General features: G+C 46.1%; 2 protein-coding genes across 2 annotated transcripts; one reads left to right on the top strand and one right to left on the bottom strand.

Moving 5' to 3' along the window:
- Positions 1-7152: 7152 nt before the first annotated feature.
- IMP4 (IMP U3 small nucleolar ribonucleoprotein 4) lies at positions 7153-14759 on the bottom strand. The gene is made up of 9 exons (XM_032403416.1): positions 14146-14759; positions 13886-13994; positions 11656-11739; positions 10833-10942; positions 10626-10758; positions 10384-10538; positions 10204-10298; positions 10010-10083; positions 7153-9926 (listed from the first exon to the last, which is right to left on the bottom strand). The coding sequence occupies exons 1-9, from the start codon at positions 14146-14148 to the stop codon at positions 9814-9816; spliced, it is 876 nt and encodes a 291-aa protein (XP_032259307.1). The 5' UTR covers positions 14149-14759; the 3' UTR covers positions 7153-9813.
- A 61-nt stretch (positions 14760-14820) lies between these two features.
- CCDC115 (coiled-coil domain containing 115) lies at positions 14821-18547 on the top strand. The gene is made up of 5 exons (XM_032403417.1): positions 14821-15075; positions 15151-15254; positions 15342-15424; positions 16091-16222; positions 18008-18547. Exons 1-5 carry the CDS (start codon positions 14902-14904, stop codon positions 18118-18120), a joined length of 606 nt encoding a protein of 201 aa, XP_032259308.1. The 5' UTR covers positions 14821-14901; the 3' UTR covers positions 18121-18547.
- The last annotated feature ends 366 nt before the right edge of the window (positions 18548-18913 follow it).

Here is an 18913-nt window from a genome sequence, read left to right on the forward strand (position 1 = left end):
CCCACCCCTCACCCAGCAGGGCTCCAGGAGTCATGGGAGGAATTTCTGGGGGTGTCACTGGAGGGGGTGTCTGTGGAGTCCAGTTTGAGGTCGTTGAGGTGTAAAAGGTTAACCAATGGGGTGAGGTGTACTTTAAGTGATTGAGGGGTCAAAAAGGTCATTGGTTCAGGTTGTGGATTTAATTAATTATGGATTATTAGAGTGTTGTTTGAGTTAGGGATGGGCACACTTTTTTTTTTTTTTTTCAAAGGACTTTGGTTTTTGGCTTTGCTGTCTCTGGTGTCTGTCCCAGCTACTCAACTCCACCATGGCAGTGTGAAAGCAGCCACAGGCCACATGTAAAGAAATGAGTGTGGCTATATTCCAATAAAACTATTTGTGGACATTGAAATTTTAATTTCATGTAATTTTCATGTGTCACAAAACATTTGTGTGTGTGTGGCCTGAGGCTGTGTAACCTGGTTTACTGACCCAGGTTTAAGTGACAGAAGTCAAAGTGGATGATCACTGGTTTTGTTTACTGAGGGGTTGGGTGGGGTCACCGTGGCCTCAGTGTTTATTAGTTTCATCTCTAAGAGTTCAAAGATGGTCAGTAGTGATCACTGAGGATGGACATTTATAGTTAATTCATTGGAGGTCAGTGAGAGTTCTTTGGATGTTCATGGGCAACTGTCATCAGATGTTATTGGCAGCCATTGGAGGTCAGTGAGAGACTGTGAAAGTAGCTGAAGGGCTATTGGGATTTGGAGTGGTAGTTTAAGTAACTGAGGGATCAAAAGAAGGAAGGTCATTGAGGGCTCCTGCTCGGTGCACTATAGCATATGTCAATGAAATCACTGAGATTTTGTGGATGGTCATGGGTTTTTGGAGACTTGGGGAGGTGGGATACAGAAGTCTCAGGGAACTTTGAGAAGATATGGATGTTCAATGGAGGAGTCATGGACACTCTTTAGTCTGAGTACTCATGGATACTAATGGCAGTCATTAGGGACTAATGGATACCAGAGTAAATGAGGAAGAGTCACTGTGGGATCATGAAATGTCTTTGTGGACCCTGGTGTTAGTGGATGTCATTGGAGGTCAAAGGTCACTGGAAACTGGTGGTACCTGGGGAGCAGATGCAACATTGAAGGGTCATTGGGCCATCCATGTCATCTATGGTGGTGACTGGGAGGCAGGAAGGCTGACCCAGAAGCTGGGGTCTGGCTAGCTGGGGATCTTCTGACCAGTGACTGAGGGTCTGTTTGTCCAGTGGGGGGATGTACCTATCTGTCCACCTGGCTTTTCGGGGTGATGTTTATCTTGCTAAGGGCTTGGCTTTCTCATAGGCTGGGGTCTGTCTTACTGGCAGGAGCTAAGCCTGTCAAGCTGAGGTCTGCCTGGCTAATTGACTGGGTAGGTGGGGTATCTCTTTGCTGGGGTAATGTCTGTCTGTCCTTGAGGGATTTTGTCTTTTGGTTGCCTGGGATCACCTAATTGGCTGACGCCAGGAAGGTGTCCATGTGTCTGACCACAGGTCTTTCTGGATGTCTGGCTGGGTATCTTCCCATTTGTTCAAGAATCTGTCCATTTATCTGGCTGTCTGTCCCTCTGGAGTCTTATCTGTCTCCCTGGGGTTTTGTCCATCCAGAAGTCTGTCTAGCCAGGGGTCTGTGTGTCTGCCTATTTGGGGACCTTTCTATCTGGTTCAAAATCTTATGGCTTATGAACAGAATGGCTGAGGCTGTAGCCCACCTGTCATCCTTCCAGCTGGATTGGCTATATTTTTGGTTGCACGTTCACCCTAACTCCATGCCTGCCTCTCATTTTTAATTTGTGTGCCCCGCTGACTATCCCTCTAGGTCTCTCCAGATATCCAAATGCTCCTGGCTTGCAATCTACTCAGCTCAGGCTGGTGTGGGGGATGGGGAGACCCATGGGAATTCCTCCAGTAGCCCAGCCTGTCCCACCTCTCCCTTCTCCCAGAGAATTGCATGCCATGTTCTTACAATGGGATTTGCTGCTGCTAGGGGCTCTTTTGTTCACCCTATTGGTGGCAATCCCATGAAGTGGGAGCAGAGGGCACTGCCCTTGAAGATCCTAAGTACCCCGATGCCCACATGCCACATGCCAATCTGCCTGATTGCCTGCTCATAGTGCTCACTCAACAGAGGCAAGTGAACTGGGTGCTGGAAGGTGCTTGGGTAAGCTTTCCTAATGCTGTGAGGAACCCAGGCTGAGCAGATGTTGCAAAGGGAAAAACTGTAACTTTATAATGGAGAAACATAGATACCACCTTAACCTAGGGAGCTTGTTGGGAGATACTTTGAGACTATCGATAGTATTACTGTGCAGTTCTTCTCTGGCTTCCTTTTTTGATAGACCAAAAAGGGCAGAAGACATTTGAAAAAATTCTCCCACTGCTTCTGTTAAGAACCTGCAGGCAGGGTGGGCTGACCTGTGGGTCCATCCACAAATGTGGTGCTTAGCAAACAGGAAAAAGGACATTGACTCCAATAGGGGCAGCTTCTGCCCACCAGTGACTGCAGCTAACTACCTTTGGGAGGGCTTTTGTTATTCTCCCCTAACTCCTCAGGGGTTCTGGATTTCAGTGTTCTGAAATTGAGGATCCCTCCTGGTCCCTTTCTGGGAAAAAAAGCAGCAGCTTAGAACTGGGGGAACACAGCCCAAGGAGAAAGCCACCCTACCTACCATTTCTCAGTCCTGCTGCCAACCCACATGACCTCTCTGTGGAGGCTGATTTCTAGTACTGGGAACTGCCCTGTTGTTCTGCTTCACAGAGGGAGGGGGAAAGCCCTCTTCCTCATCTTTAAAAAATTACATCTTTAAAATGTTCATACCAACCAGCCCCACTCTTCCAGGGCAGAGCCTGGGTATCTTCATCACCCAGAGTGAGCCCCAGATGCTAGTACATGCCTTTGGAGGAAATAAACTCAGCCCTGGGCTCTGTGCCAACAGCTCCAACTGCTGTAAGCTTTAGGCAAACAAATGCTCTGACAGTGATGCTGGTAGCATCCTGGGGCCTCTGGTCAGGTCATCCTGCATCCTTGGCTTGCAGCTTCCACACCCAACTTTAGCTCAGCCAGCACTTTATTTGGAAAAGACCAACTAGTCACGTTCTTTTAAGCTTAGTCTGGCTGGAGTTCTGCATAGCTAAGGGCTCTTCTGTGGGTGCTGAATGCAGAGCCCATGGCGTCACAACCAAAGGGAGGTATGGATCTTCTCCATCGCTTTCTGCCCCTCAATTATAAAACCAGAGAGAAGTTAAGTGCACATCTATGTCTGGGCAAGTATGCACATCTCTGGAAGGATTCCTGTAATGAGACCAAGAGCAAGGGCAGGGGGCATCTTACGCTGCTGCCGCTGCTCAGTGTTCTGAAGTCCTAGCCAATGCACTGTGGCAAGGAGAAAGCAAGAGTGGGGGGTCTGTCAAAAGTACTGTGGAACTGGCACATGGCATGCATAATCAGGCTAGAGAGTTCTAAAACCAAAAAGGCTTATAAGAAAATTTAATAAGGTATCCAGTTGAAATATAATACACACACACACATCACACATATACATACAGAAATCACTTTCTGATATACCAGCAAAAATGAATTTGAAACTGTAATGAAAAAAAAAATCTCCTATTAATTTCTTGAAAAATAGGCACCAAGTTCCAAACCCCTATTGAATTAATAGAGCTAAACAATGATATTAATGTCTGCTACCATCACAAAAAAGACACCCCACACATTATCATCCTCCTAGTAAAAGAACACAACACTCCACCAAGTATTCCCAACAACAAAATTTAAACCTGTACCTGATTGAGCCTTTAGATCTAAATGTTAATTCAGAAGAAATAGAAGGGCACAGAAAAATGTTAAATGACACAACAGGGACAAGATCAGAGACATCCAGACTGTGGAAACTCTGTAACAAATAAACCAGCTTCCTAATTGAATAAATTACAAAGAAAAAATAAAAAAAGAGAGAGAATCCTATAGGTTAAAAGAGACTTAGGATGTATACACAAATACTTACAGCAGCATTATTCATAATAGCCCCAATGTAGAAACAACCCAAGTTTCATAAAGTGATAAACAGATAAATAAAATATGGTATATCCATACAATGGACTATTACTCAGCAGTAAAAAGAAATGAAGTACTGATGCATGCTACCACAGGGATAAATTTTAAAAATGCACTGCTAAGTAAAAGAAGGCAGTTAAAAAACACCACATATTGTATGATTCCATTTGTATGAAATGTCCAGAATAGGCAACTCTATGGACCAAAAGTAGATTAGTGGTTACAAGGGCCTGAGGGTTGGAGGGATGGTTGGAGGGGAATGGGAAGTGACTAATGGGTACGGGGTTCCTTTTAGAAGGGACAAAAATGTTCTAAAATTAGATTGTAGCGATGGTTGCACAATTCTGTGACAATGATAAAAAAGTTTAATTGTATACCTTAAATGGGTGAACTGTGTGATATGTGAATTGTATCTCAATAAAGCTATTTAAAAAGAATGACAAGTGACTTTTCAATCATTTGCAATGAATGGACCTCATTTGGATCCTAGTTCAAACTAACATACTGTAATCTGGGAAAACTCAACACTAACGATATTTGAAATAATATATTTGGAATATATAAAATATCTATTTGGAATAATTGGTTCTTTAGGTGTGATAATGGTATTGTTATTCTTGTTGAGTCCTTATCTTTTGGAGATACATACAGAAATAGTCATGAATGAAATGACATGACGTCAAGGATTTGCTTCAAAATAAACAAGTGAGTGGATATAGGGAGTAGTAGGTGGGGCTATGAAGGAAACCAGACTGGTCAACATTGAGGTGGGCTCATGGACTCACTGTATGGTCCTCTCTGCTGTTGTATGTTTGAAATTTTGCACAATTAAAATATTTAAATCAATCAATATAGAGGTGAACAATCATTTCTATAGAGAAAGAGAGCAAACAGGTCAGAGAACACACACACATACAAATGGCCAATAGTATTTGAAAAGATGCACAACCTCCATCATAATTAAAGAAATACAAATTCAGCTGGGGAACCATTTTGCACCTAGAGCTTGGCCAAGATGAAAAGTCTGATAGTACCCAGTGCCAGCAAGGACACAGAAACAGGCACTCAGATCTACTGACAGTGGCCAGGACAGCCTCTCGGAGGACAATTCAGCAGCATCTATGATCATTTTAAAGACAACATTCCGCTCAGAGGAATTTATTCATCAGATATACTCGCATAAGTATACACAAAGGTATGTTCAATGATGTTCTTGAACCAAGGTTTCTGGTAGTAAAAATAGAAAACAACTTGAATGTGCAGGTATTAAATAGGAGGTGGATCCACGTGTACTGGATACCCTTGATAACCTAGAGGCAGCTGAAAGAGATCATTGAAGGGAAAGAAAGGAAGTTCCAGAATGGTGTATACAGCATGATTTTTGGGTTAAAAAATACCACGAAGAGAAAACATCTGGCCATATATATATTTTTTTAAGTCAATAGTCCATAGCTTTTGGAGAGTACAGTGGAATTGTTGGGGGCACAGGAAGGAGGAAGGTGGTTTATTTTTCACTGTGCATTTCTGTTGTTTTTTTTTTTAACTTAAGGGTGTGTTACTTTTGTAATTTGAAGAAGTATCAGTATTAGAGAAGTATTTACAACATCTTCAAACTCTTGAAGCCAATCAGACAAAATCAAAGTGTCTTCCCTGCACTCCAAAGAAAACTGGGCAGAGAACCCAGATGGCAGCTCACGCAAGTGGTCAACAAGTAAATGAAATGTCTACCCACGGTAGCACTAAATTCTCCCTCCTCCCTGGATCCTCGGCACACCATTCCCTCCTGCGAGGCACCAGTTGAATGTTTACCCTCCTGGAGATAATGCAGTTCATACACCAGCACAAGGCCCTCCCCCTTCCTTCTGCACACTGGTAGCATATCATATATGGCGTGTCACCATGCTTTTTATTCAACACTTTATCTTGAGGTGCTCAGTGGCTGCAGTGTTCCACTCTGTGGATACATCCTAATTTATGTAACTTCAGTGCTACTGATGGACATCCAGGCTGTTTCCCTGCTTTTGCTGCTACAGACAACGGTACAGATCCTTGCACGGTGACCACTGTGTACATGGTGTGCAGGTTGGGCACATTCCTAGGTCTGGCTATGGGATCAAAGTAGAAATTATAAAATTTCCCCACAGTTTTACATCTATTATACAAAACTCCCTACACCTTTATGAACCATATTGAACCTTCCTCATCTTTGCCAATCTGATAAAAACGGTCTCCTGCTATAAACTTTCTGGTAGTAAGTATCAAAAGGTTTAGACTTGTGCATCTCCTTGGATCAGAAATTCCACTTCTAGGAGTGTACCCTAGGGAAAGAATAAGGGATAGTGGGCAAGATATTCACTGCAACCAGTTTGGTGGACCAATGCCTAAAATGTACCTTATATTGTGCTTGAATTTTCACTTCTTTTTTGTACCATAAACACATTCTCTTTCCTCTTTTTTTACCACCACTCTTTGGCTCTAACTCTCAATGGCTTTCAACCACCATTAATGGTTGGCACGTCTCCTTTGTCAACGTTAAAAATAAAACCGGCAGTTGTTTTACCAGCAAAAAATGGGTTTATTTGGGAATAGCAGAGAATTGCAATCCAAGACAAGCCTGGTAAGGCAAAACCATAGGCAAGTCCAGAGAACAAAAGAGAGGAATGCTCTTTTACAGAGGAAAGTGAGAAGTAGGGAGGGGTGTTATAAACAAAAAGTCCCTTAGAGTAAACTGGGAGTTCAAAGTATAGTGGCTTTTCATTGGCTGAGTTGTGACAGTCTCTCATTGGCGGGGCTGTTGCCGGAGGAGTAGAAAACCTTTCTTTCTCCTGCTGGGATACCAAAGTAGTAGCTAAAGTAGCAGGGACTTACAAGGTTTCTCTTCCATTTGGGTCTGCAATTAAGGAGTTTAGGAGTGGTAGGGCGTGAGATCGCTCCCTGCTGGCTTTCCAATTTTATTGTAAAGGAGGTTCCCTTTTATTTTCACACCTCAACCTTTTTATTGAAGATTTTTAACAACTTAAAAATATGAAAAATGCTTTAATAACAACAGCAGGCATTTGTAATTATTTTCCTTTTAATCCTTTACTGTAAAAAACTTAAAACATATATCAAAGTAGAAAGAATATTGTAACAAACCCCCGTCTGCATCACCTAAATGTGACAATTAGTATTTTGCTTCAGTTTTTCCCCCTCCGCTGAAGCATTTTCAAACAAGTATCAGGCTGATATTTCACCCCTAAATACTTCACTATATATAAAAACTAAGAACATTTTCTAAAGGAACTCCAATGTTATATTGTTACCCAATAGATTAGCAGTAATTCTTTTAAAACTTCTGTAACTTTTCTTTTGAAATGTCATGTTTATATAAAAGTTGCAAAAACAGGGCACAGATCTCTCATGCCCTTAACTTGGATTCCCCACATGTTAATATTTCTGAATATTGAGAATACTAGAACACGAAAATCAGTTGCAGACATGACACAGGGCTTTTCCTGGTCACAAAGTCCCTCTACTCTCCCTGGGCCACTGCTCTCTGGCCAGAGGAGATGCTCCAAATGGTACACACCAAAGCCCACGCCCACTCCCGTCTCCTCCCTTGTCCTTCACATTTCAAAACCATAAAAGAACTGATTTCTTCCAAAAAAAGTCAAATAAAAGATGCATAAATATCCCTTTAAGCACTGTACCAAGCCTCAAATCCAAGGCTCCCTGTGAGTCCTCAGGATATTATCCGTGCGATACATAAGGCACTACAGTGGACATTTCCCACAACTTATTTCGTGCTTTCATTACTGTTATTTTATTGACTCACTCTACAAATTCCCCTGCTCAAACATCCAGGCAAAGCTGTGCCTAAGCTGTCCCCAGCAGCATCACAGTGACCACTTCTGACCCTAGGACGGTGACTCAAGAAGTAGAACATTTTAAATGCTAAGAAACTCTACCAAACTGCCATCTGAAAATCCTTTACCTACAGGTTCTTCCACCAGCACAGTATGAGGGGTCCTGTTTCCCCCAGTATCATTTGACAGTACATACCATTCACATCCAATGGCTAAACACAGCTGATGAGCAAAACGTGGACCCGTCTTTCATAAAGCCCCCCACTACTGATGAGGCCAAGTGTGTTGACTTCTCTGAGGAACTTGAAAGAATTATACTCAAAGACTTCTTTAGCAGTGGAAGCCACAATAAAATGAATAATAAATAGTTTGCACAAAGGCCTGCTCTGAGACTTCTGTGCTGTTATTAAAAAATAAAACACCAGTGACTAAGGGCCTGCTCTAGGCTTGTGAAATAGTGAATGCAGCCCCAGGCCTCATGGTGCTCACCATGAGGATGCTCAGAGTAAGCAGGGGAGCATCATCCTCATGCCTGTGATGTCTGCAAGAGGTACAGGGGGATACAGTAAACAGGAAGGGCAGGAGCCCCACAGCTACTGAAAGTGAGGAATGAGGACGTGTAGTCAGACGAATGGTGGCCCCAAAAGATATGTCCACAGCCTAATTCCTGGAGCCCGTGATCTTATTCGGGAAAAAAAAAAAGTCTTTGCAGATGTGATTAAGCTCAGAATCTTTAAATGAAGAAGTCATCCTTGATTTTCTGATGCGCTATAAATCTAAGGACAAGTGTCCTTATAAGAGACACACAGAGGAAACTTGACAGTAGAGAAAGACCACGTGAAGACAAAGACAGAAACCACAACAATGCAACTACAAGCCAAAGAATATTAAGGATTGTCAGTAGCCACCAGAAGCTGGAAGAGGCAAGTAATGGAGGAGGGGTTGGGAGTGGAGCCAACACCTTAATCTGACTTCTGGCCTCCAGAATTGCAAGAGAATAAATCTGTTGTTTTAAGCCACCCAGTTTGTGGCAGTTTGTTTTGGCAGTCCCAGAAAACTAATATAAACATCATACTACTTCTACTTTGTATGTATTTTGGAATTTCCATAACTTGCATAAAAGTTTTAGTGGCATATCCTTCATTTGTGAGCTGAGGTTATGTCAAGGTGAGAGAGGCTCCGGAAGGCCCTAGATTCACATGAGTGGGGCCAGAAGTCACAGACATCCCTGTGAAGTCCTATTGCCTGTTCTCCATCAAGACTCCTCTCACTAGGCCACTGTTGCTCCTGGAACCCTTATGAGCACGTCCACCTCAGGGTCTTTGCATGGGTCATCCAGGTGGTCCCTGCTGCTTCATGCCATCCTGTAGCTTTCAGGGCATCTGCAGAGGTCTCCCCCACTCACCATCCCCCTGCCTGAGTATTTTTTTAATAGGCCTGCCCCAAGTGCTGTGATCGCTTTCTTACTTAATGTTATACCCCCCTCCACGTCAACTTGGAGGCATGCTGTAGGGTCCTGACACATGTTCTGTGTAAAACCAAGGTCTTTGGGTACATACCAGTCCCAGTCTGAGATGGGCTCTCACAGGGCCCCTGACTCCCAAGTGACAGCAACACCAAATCTCCCAAACCTTGGCTATGGCTAAGGGGCAAGCCAGCAGGTTGGGCCTGCCTTGTCCTAGGCACAGTATCAACAGCACACCTGCAAATGTCTCTGAGCTGTCAGCTCCCCACCTAAGAAGATCCAGTGGAAACTGTCCCTCACACTCAGCCTGACAGTGGGCTTGTCCTGACCACACAGAGGCAAAGGGGTGGTGTGGCACACAGACTTTATTCTGACCGCTCCCCGAGTCCTGGGTCCAGGCCCACATCCTGACCAGCGAGCGGGTTCACTCAGCACTCAGAAAGACCCTCTTGCGTGCCGTGTTGGTGTATGGGTGCCAGCGCCACTCCACATCGGCTGTGGCCTCCTGCTCCAGCGTGCCCAGGCGGATTGTGTACACTGGGGGGCGGAGATGGACACATTGCCACCTACGCCGCCAGCACCCCCCCACCACCAGAAGGGCAGGGAAGCCCCAAACTCACACTTCAGTTCAAAGCGAGGTCCGACCTCGGTCAGCTCCACACTGCGGTGGCTGGTCTTCCTATATACATGGTGCCTGAGGCAAGGGGAGGCAGGGCATGGGTAACGGAAGACAGGGAGCAGATGTGGGTCAGTAACAAACAGCAGTGGGACACAAAGGTCAGGACACTATTCTGAGGCCAGCCCATGGACCTACCGGAAGGAGATATAGTCATCTTGGTTCGCGAAGGTGATGACCCGGTGGCTGTCATCTTTGGGCACAGGGAACAGGTAACGGAGTATGTCGGAGACCTGGGTCAGAGGGAAGGAGAGTGGCAAATGCCCAGCCGACAACTCCGTGCCCCCAGCCCTCATCACCCCGTGGACCCAGACTCACCCGCTTGCCTAGTCGGGAGGAGAAGCCATGTATGATGAGGTGAGGCTTGGCCTCGGACACGGTGCCCAGGTCAGGGATGTCGTGCCGCATGACCACATTGCACAGTGTGAAGTAAGCAGTAGGGCCGAAGGGCAGGTGGCTGACAATGAGCCCCACTGGTGGGGCCAGGCGGGCCGTCAGAAACCTTATCTGCTCTCAGACAACCACCCCAGCAGACACCCTGTTCCCACCCACAGTCTTACCAGGTGTGCCTCGATGCTCATGGACAACCAGCAGGTCGGTGACACCATTGGCTTTGCAGGCTCGCACCAGTGCCCCTACCTCATGCCGGCCACGGTTCATGCGTTGGGCACCTGGGAACACCAACTTCAGCTCCTGTACATGAACTCGAGTTAGGACTGGGGCCACTAGTGCCTTAGCACCTCCCACTCACTTCCCACTACTGGTACCTTTGCAAACATCTTGAGGCGGGAACTGGGGTCTCGGGAGGTCGTGATCATGACCTTAGGGTCCTCGACCCCTGCCCATCGATATTCATCATCCATGTGGTTGGTCACACCTGTCAGAGCATGAGGGGCAACAACGAGACACTGTCTTGGGAAATAAAATGCTAACTTGAGGGTGGCTGAATCTGTCTAGAGCAGCACTGTCTGACAACACCTTCGATGATGAACATAAAATGCTCTACATCTGCACAGAGCAAGAGGGTGGCTCCCCAGCCACATTGGCTATAAACACAAGTATGACTGACAAACTAAATTTTTAAATTTGATTTAATTTTAGTTCATTTTTTTATCACAGAGGGCTAATGGCTACCACCTAAGCGCAAGTCTAGATTCTGTTAAGGCCAAAGGTAACAGACTCCTTTCCCTCATAACAAAAATTCATAAAGTCTGTGATACCTTTAATATTTGTTGAATAATGCAATGAATGAAACATTTGGGTGTTAATGAAGTGCTGGGACCTGGGGACATGGCAGTGAACAAAACGGACACGGTCTTGCCTCAGCAGAGTTCACATTCTAGTAAGGGGGGCAATTAACAGACAAAACAGAGTAAGTGGGATAATACTGTATGTTATATAAACAAAACTGGGAGCACTAAGAAAGAGCTTTCCTGAGGTGCCATCTGTGCAGAGTCATGAGGGCATCTGGGAGACAGTTTTGCAAGGAGGAGCTCCACAGCCTTTCCTTCAAGGTGTCTGCGGAATGAGATGGAAGCCAGCAGGCTCAAGTGCAGGGGGAGAAGCTGGCCCAGTGTCAGGAAAGTTTACCTTCACCGCCGGCGTCATCGAACTCCAGGGAACCCTGTAAGGCCAGAGCCTCCCTGCGTAACTCGGTGGGAATCAGGCGATTCTCTGCAGGGGGAACACAGAGGGGCTGAGTAAGACACATGCATGGAGCCCTCAGTTTATATAACACTGTGGCTTACAAAAACTGTAGACTTTACTATAAAGTACCCTTTTCACTCCTTTCTGTGCAGAAAGGTGATACACGACTTTTTTGGCAGGGGGAAGACAGAGACAAAACTATTTTTGTCTACATGCCAACCTGTTAACAATGGTTACAGGAGGGGCGCCTGGGTGGCTCAGTCGTTAAGCGTCTGCCTTCAGCTCAGGTCATGATCCCAGGGTCCTGGGATCGAGCCCCGCATCAGGCTCCCTGCTCCGCGGGAAGCCTGCTTCTCCCTCTGCCACTCCCCCTGCTTGTGTTCCCTCTCTCGCTCTCTCTCTCTGTGTCAAATAAATAAATAAAATCTTAAAAAAAAAAAAACAAAAAAAAAAACAATGGTTACAGGAGATTTCATTTTTTATGGTTCCTGAGTCTCATGGTTTTAGGGCTTTCTAAAATATTTAGTTGCAAGTATATACTGTTTTTGTAATTAGAAAAAAACTAACAAACTAATTTTTAAAAGAACAAATACAGAGTGCTCTTTCTGTATGAAGGTGGACCAGAAACCCTGAAACCCTCTGACAACAAAACTGCTAAACCTGATGCTTTGGGTCAGAGGTTTCCTCTGTGAACTAAAGCTAGACTTGGTTAAAAAAGGGCTGGGCTGTGGGCATGCCCACTTTGGAGTACAGAGCTCAATATGAACATGCCCTTGGAATCAGCAGGTCTTTCCAATATGCCCTGGAGAAATTCTTGCACATGGAAGAGAAGGTTCATAGCACCAATGCTGTTCCTAACTGCCCCAGACTAAAAAATGAGGTCAACACCAAGCACAGGGAAATGGGAGCCCCCACTACACTCAATAGATCTTAGAAACAATGCTGAATGAAAACATAAAGCTGGGAAAGAATACATACAACCTAATAACTACGTTTAAAACTGAAAACCAACCCCGTATGATTTAGGGATACAAACAAGTACGATACAAAGCACAAAGAAAAGCAAGGAAATGGCTTATTTTTAAACAGTATCCTGTATTGTGGTTATCTGAGTTGGGGAAAATATTCTTGAATTTCAATATATTGAGCATTTTTTATTAATAATGTGGGCAGATAGGTCACAGGTATTTAACATAACGCTTAAGGTAAACATATACTCACATACCACATGCACTTTATGTGTTTAAAACACAGAAAACCAAAGTGAATTTAAAATAATCAGAGGTAGTAAGCTGATGTACCATCCAGATAGGAAACAAAGTTCTACACAAGAACCCACACAAGAACCAAGAAAATAGGGATAAATATAACATTTCCATTCAGGCATGCTACCACTCTTCATTAGTATGACAAATAAAAAGTGGAGAAAATATTGCAAAGTTAGATCCTAATTCACAGGTCGAATAAAATTAAATTCTCAACGGTTTAATGCTTTTAAAATACAACGGAATCATAATAACGCTAAAAAGACAGTAAGATATTCTTGCTATTTTGTACTGAAGAAGGTAGCAAAAAAAAAAAAAAAAACAATGGGGGTAGGTGCGGTAGGGAGAACATCTATAGGACAACGTAAAAATTTAAAATTTGGGAAGAACTAAACACACTATAAACAAAACTAATAGGCAAACTGTAAAATCTGGATACCGCAGCATATACGACAAGATATGAAATTTATAGCATCACGGAAGGGACATTTGCAAAGCCAAAAGACAAGGAAAAAGGCCAGTAAATACTTGAAAGGTTGCTCAGCCACACAAACACTAAGAAATGCTAATATAAACGCGTTTTATACCATTTGGTCTTTTACTCCATTAGATTTTAAAATGCAAACAAATGGTCTTTTTTTTTTTTTTTTTTTATTTTACTTTTTTGACAGGGGGACAGCGAGAGAGGGAACACAAGCAGGGGGAGTGGGAGAGGGAGAAGCAGGCTTCCCGCGGAGCAGGGAGCCCGATGCGGGGCTCAACCCCAGGATCCCGGGATCATGACCTGAGCCGAAGGCAGACGCTTAACGACTGAGCCACCCAGGCGCCCGCAAACCAATACTCTTTTATAACTACAGGTCTAGAGCCCCCCCCACCCCCCCGCGCTGGGGGGGCTGAGACGTGCCTACCTTCCAGGGCGCGCCGAACCTTCTCCTTCCTCTCCTGGGCGGTTCGCAGCGACTCCTCGCGGGCCTTGCGGTACAGGTACTCCCGGCGAAGGCGGGCCTCACGACGCAGCTAGGGAACAGAGGGTCGGATCAGCCTCTTTCTCGCCACGCACAGCCGGGCCCCGGGGGCCACCAGCCTTACCAACCCCAAGCCTAGGAATCATCCCCAGCCCTGCGCGAGTCCCCAACATCAAAAACAGGAGCTCAAACATCCCTCCTACCATCCTGACCGCGACTTCCACGTGGGTCCAGGAGAATGCCGGGGCAGCGTAAGCAACGCCACCCTTGATTCTGCCCTCAACCAAGATGGTCGCTGGAGGCTTCGCTACACTCTGCTACTGTCGGGAGTGCCCAATGTTAAGATGACGGAGGGTGGGTTGGGAGTCGCAAGGCGATTGGCCAATCTGGAGGCGCATGCTTATTGGAACAGCCAATAGGCTGGCGTCAAAACTTTGTCACGTCGCTAAGGATCGCCCTTACTAAAGATGTCGGTGCATGGCTTCATTACTTATGACTGCTGTGCAGGATGCCCAATTTTAAGATGATGAACCGCTAGAGTAATCATAACTGGCGGTTCGAAATGATCCAGCAACTGTAAAAGCACAGCGGTTGACTGGAGGCTCGCCTACCGGCTCCTGGAATTAAAGCATCTTCTCCCTTAAAATGGCTGCCATACAGCTATACCTCTTCCATCACCACAGCTATCGCCCTACTATTAAAATGCGGCCTCTTATCGCTTCTCGGCCTTTTGGCCAAGTTCAAGTGTAAAATGCGGCCTCTTCCAAAAGCGACTCGGAACCACCCACAGCTCTAGCCAGCTCTAGCCGACTGTTCCGTTGCCTTACACTCTTCGGAGAACACAGCTAGTCAATTCTGGGTCGCTGCTCCCCAAAGCGCTTGCCTTTGGAAACGTTGGGCAACTCGGCCCACGGCTGGGAACGCCCCTTGAAGGTGAGCCTATTGGTTGTCATGGCGGTATGGCGAGCGGCGATTGGGTAACCTGTGAGGAGGCTGGTACCAGACCTCAGTACCGTGGGCCCATGGCTGCGCCGGACGTAAGGGCGCAGGTGGACTCGCTCCTTCTGCAACTGCTCCGGGACCTGGAAGAACTGGAGGCGAAGCGGGCGGCATTGAACGCTCGGGTGGAAGAGGTGGGATCTTGGGGAGGGAGGGATGGGCGGGCATGCGGAGGTAAACTGAGTTTCATCGCTCTCCTCGTATCCCAGGGCTGGCTCTCGCTCTCTAAAGCTCGCTATGCCATGGGTGCCAAGTCTGTAGGTCCTCTGCAGTATGCCTCCCGCATGGAGCCTCAGGTCTGCGTCTACACCAGGTGAGGAGCCGTGCATGTTGGAACGGGTGGGCGGGCAGGGTCCAGGCTGGGGCCTCCAAATGTCGATCCTACCTTCTCGTTCTTCAGCGAGGCCCAGGACGGACTCCAGAAGTTCTGGGTGGTGAGAGCCAGCGCCCAGACTCCAGAAGAGGTGGGGCCCCGTGAAGCAGGTGAGTCCCCCTTTTTTTCCCGTCAGGGCGTCCTCCCGATGTCAAAAACAAAATATACAGGATAATTGAGGAGATGATTTTATTAAGAGTGTTGCGATGGAGAGAGCGGCCCAGATTGGAGGATCACAGTGTCTCAGCAGGCTGTGTTTTTGTTTTGTTTTTGTTTTTGTTTTTGCTTTAGACTTCTGTAGGGAGAAATAGACAAGTTATAGGTGATGTCCTTTACAGTTGGGATAGTTTTGCAATTGGGGGAAACTTCAGTCAGTTGAACAGAAAATGTTTATATGTCTGGTTTCAGAGGGACAAACTTCTAATCTCAATCATTTATGAGACGAACGGGAAGTTGGAGGGTCTGTCTGGCCTTTCAGCATGTTCAGGCAAAATGGGAAAAGTCAGTGTGTGGCTCCTTGTTTACCTCGTGGTAAACAAGGGGGTCATCTGCTGATCTTGTGAGAGTCATGAGGAGTGGTCTGGGCATCTCATCTGAATCACAAAGGGAAGGGTTGTTCTTTGTGGTAAGCTGTTTTCTGGAACATAAATGGTTGGAGGGATTTTCCAGCCTTCAGTGTTTGTCAGGATCATGAGCTCAGATCAAATTCAACATTGTCACAGAGAAGACAAGCGACAGGTAATGAGACCCTCAACCTCCAGTCTGTCTTTCTCCAGCTTTGCGCAGGCGCAAGGGTCTCACCAGAACCCCAGAGCTGGAGTCCTCCCCAGCCCCCCGGGACCCTCTGAACTGGTTTGGAATCCTCGTTCCTCACAGTCTGCGTCATGCCCAAGCCAGCTTCCGGGAGGGTGAGTAGACTTCTAAATGCAGGAAGAACTTGAGTACTAAAGCCATGCCTGGCTGGGGTTAATCTGCAAAGGGTTTTCCAGGTTTTCTCCATAGCAGGCTTTTGTTGCACACCTGCTGTTTTTTCCAAAAAGCATTTACTGGCTGTTGGCAGTGTTCCAGGCTCATGTTAGGTGCTGGAGATACAGCAGGAAACAAAAGAGATAAACACCCCTCATGGAATGTTTATTCTATTGAGGGGAGAATGAAAACATGCAAATAAATAAGTAGGCCCATATATAATACCAGGTAGTGAGAATTGTTACGGAAAAATAAGATAGGGTATGGTGGATGGAGTGGGACAGGAGTGGGTGAGGGTAGCTATTTTACGAAGGGTGGCCTGGAAAGTCCTCTCTGAAAAGATGGAGAGAACTTTGTGGTTGATCTGGGGGATCAGTGCTGTAGGCAGAGGGACCAGCCAGGGCAAAAGCTTTGAGGTGAGATCATGTTTAGGATGGCAGAGAGGAGGCCAAATGGGTTGGAGTGGAGTTTATGTAGCAGGGAGTGCCAGGAGCTCAGGTCAGAGGTGGCTGGGCTCAGGTGATTTGAGGTACAGGCCCTGATGAGGACTTTGGGAGTCATGGGTGGCTCTGAAGAGAGGGGGGCACAGTTGGACCCACAGAGTGATAGGAAGACTGTGGTGCTGGGTGGGAACAGACAAGAGCAGAGGGAGGAAGCAGGTGACGGGGAGCAGCCAGGCTTGAGATGCAGATGGAGGCAGTGAAGGAGAGGGTAAGTGATGGGAACCTGCATGTTTTGAGAATAGAAGCCACAAGATTTACTGACAGATCAATTTGAGAGTAAGGGAAGGAGAGGAATGAAGCCTGAGCCCACAGATTCCAGCAGGAACACCTGAGGGAATGAAGTTGCCCTCACCTGGTGTGAGAGAGCTGCAGCCAAGGGTAAGTCAGGAGTTGGGTGAGAGTATGTTCCTAGTGCTGTGTGGTGGAGACTGTGCTCGGGTGTCTGGGCACATGCATCTGAGTTTGGAAGAGACCTGGGCTGAAAAGAGAGATTTGGGAGCCCACTGCATAACACTCGTGTTTAAATTCCCAAGTTGCTGACACATACACAGCATTTAAGCTGAGATCAGCAGAGGGCCTCAAAATGTGGACAGAAGGTGGGAGGAGGAAGGGGAGAAACCACTCGAGGAGACTGAGAAGTAGTGGTGAGGCAGGAGCAACAACCAGAGGGTGAGAGATCCCAGAAGCCAAGAGGAGAAAGTGCTTCCTGGAGGGAGGTGAGCAGATGTGTGGCCAGCTCTGCTGTCAGGCAGGTAGGCTGAAGACTGAACTGGTGAGTGGACTGGGCATGGAGGGCCCAGAAGACTGTTAAGCAGAAGCATCAGGCAAAAGCCACCTAGATGTGGATCCAGAATGTGGAACACTCCTGGGGGCAGAGAAAACAGAAGGAGAGAGGGTGAGAACAGTGAAGGACTATTATAATGAAGGAAAGAAGGAAGGAAATGAGGGCATGCAACAGTGTTTTTTAGTCCCTGGTGGGTAATATAAGGGAGTAAAGAAAGTCTGTTGAAGAGGTGACATTTTAGTAAAGATCTGAAGGAGGTGAGGGTGTGGGTCTAGTGAGGTTCTGAAGCAGCCAATGCAAGGCTCTTCTTGAAATATTTTAGGAATAGTGTGGAGGCCAGAAAGTTCTGGAGCCTTTCCAGTACCTGGAGATATTCAGAGCCCCCTGAGTCATGTGTCACATCGAGGATACCATGGCGACAATCTTCTCTCTTCCTCTAGGCCTGCAGCTGGCTGCAGAGATGGCCAGCCTTCAGATCCGGATCGACTGGGGTCGAAGCCAACTCCGGGGGCTCCAGGAGAAACTCAAGCAGCTGGAGCCTGAGTCTGCCTGACTTGTGACCAGAGGCGGGCAGTGAGCACAGCTGTTCTTTGGTGTGGCTGCCTTATCTCAGGCCTTCTTCCCTCACAGAGTGCCCCTGCCCCTATTCCCACCCCAACTAATCCCTGCTCCTTAAAATTTCTCTGGTTTGCATGTTTCTAGCTTTGTTAGGTGTGAAAGTTTGAAGAGGCAAACTGAATAATGTTGAAAGTCACTACTGTGAAACCACTTCTAAGCTTGTATTCTCCTAGGACACATTCATGTGGGGCAGGGGCAAAGCTGTTAGGTTAGTTCATAAATAACTAGAACAGCCTCATGGATATATCAGCTGTGGCTTCTTTACAGGATGAAATACTGCACAGTTAGTGGCAGGGAAGGACAACAAATAGGTGCTTCAGTTTCACTAGATTCTCAAAACTAATTTTGATGTAGGAAAAAAAGCAAACATGGCTAACAAATCAGGACAGTTTGATTCCATATCAATAAAAAACATGAACACCTAAGTAGATAGGTAGTCCTTGGCAGGTTTTAAGCCAGAAAGTAAAAAAGATCTGACTTAGATTTTCAAGGGAACTCTAGGAACTCTTCCTTTATCTTTATAGGAGACTGAGCTGCTTTTAATTTTTGAAGGGCCAAATGTGTTTCATGTGCTGGGATCTGTGTCCTTGCTTCATTTTCCTACTGGGTTGTTGGTATTTTTAGTAGTTTCTAGGAGGTAATCTTTATGCTGCGGGAAAATTAATCCTTTGTTCATAATATGGAATGTAAATATTTTTCCCAATTTCTCTTGTAACTTTGCTTATGGT

Source organism: Phoca vitulina, unplaced genomic scaffold (assembly GCF_004348235.1).
Source record: "Phoca vitulina isolate PV1807 unplaced genomic scaffold, GSC_HSeal_1.0 scaffold5, whole genome shotgun sequence".
In the NCBI taxonomy this organism is placed as follows: Eukaryota; Metazoa; Chordata; class Mammalia; order Carnivora; family Phocidae; genus Phoca; species Phoca vitulina.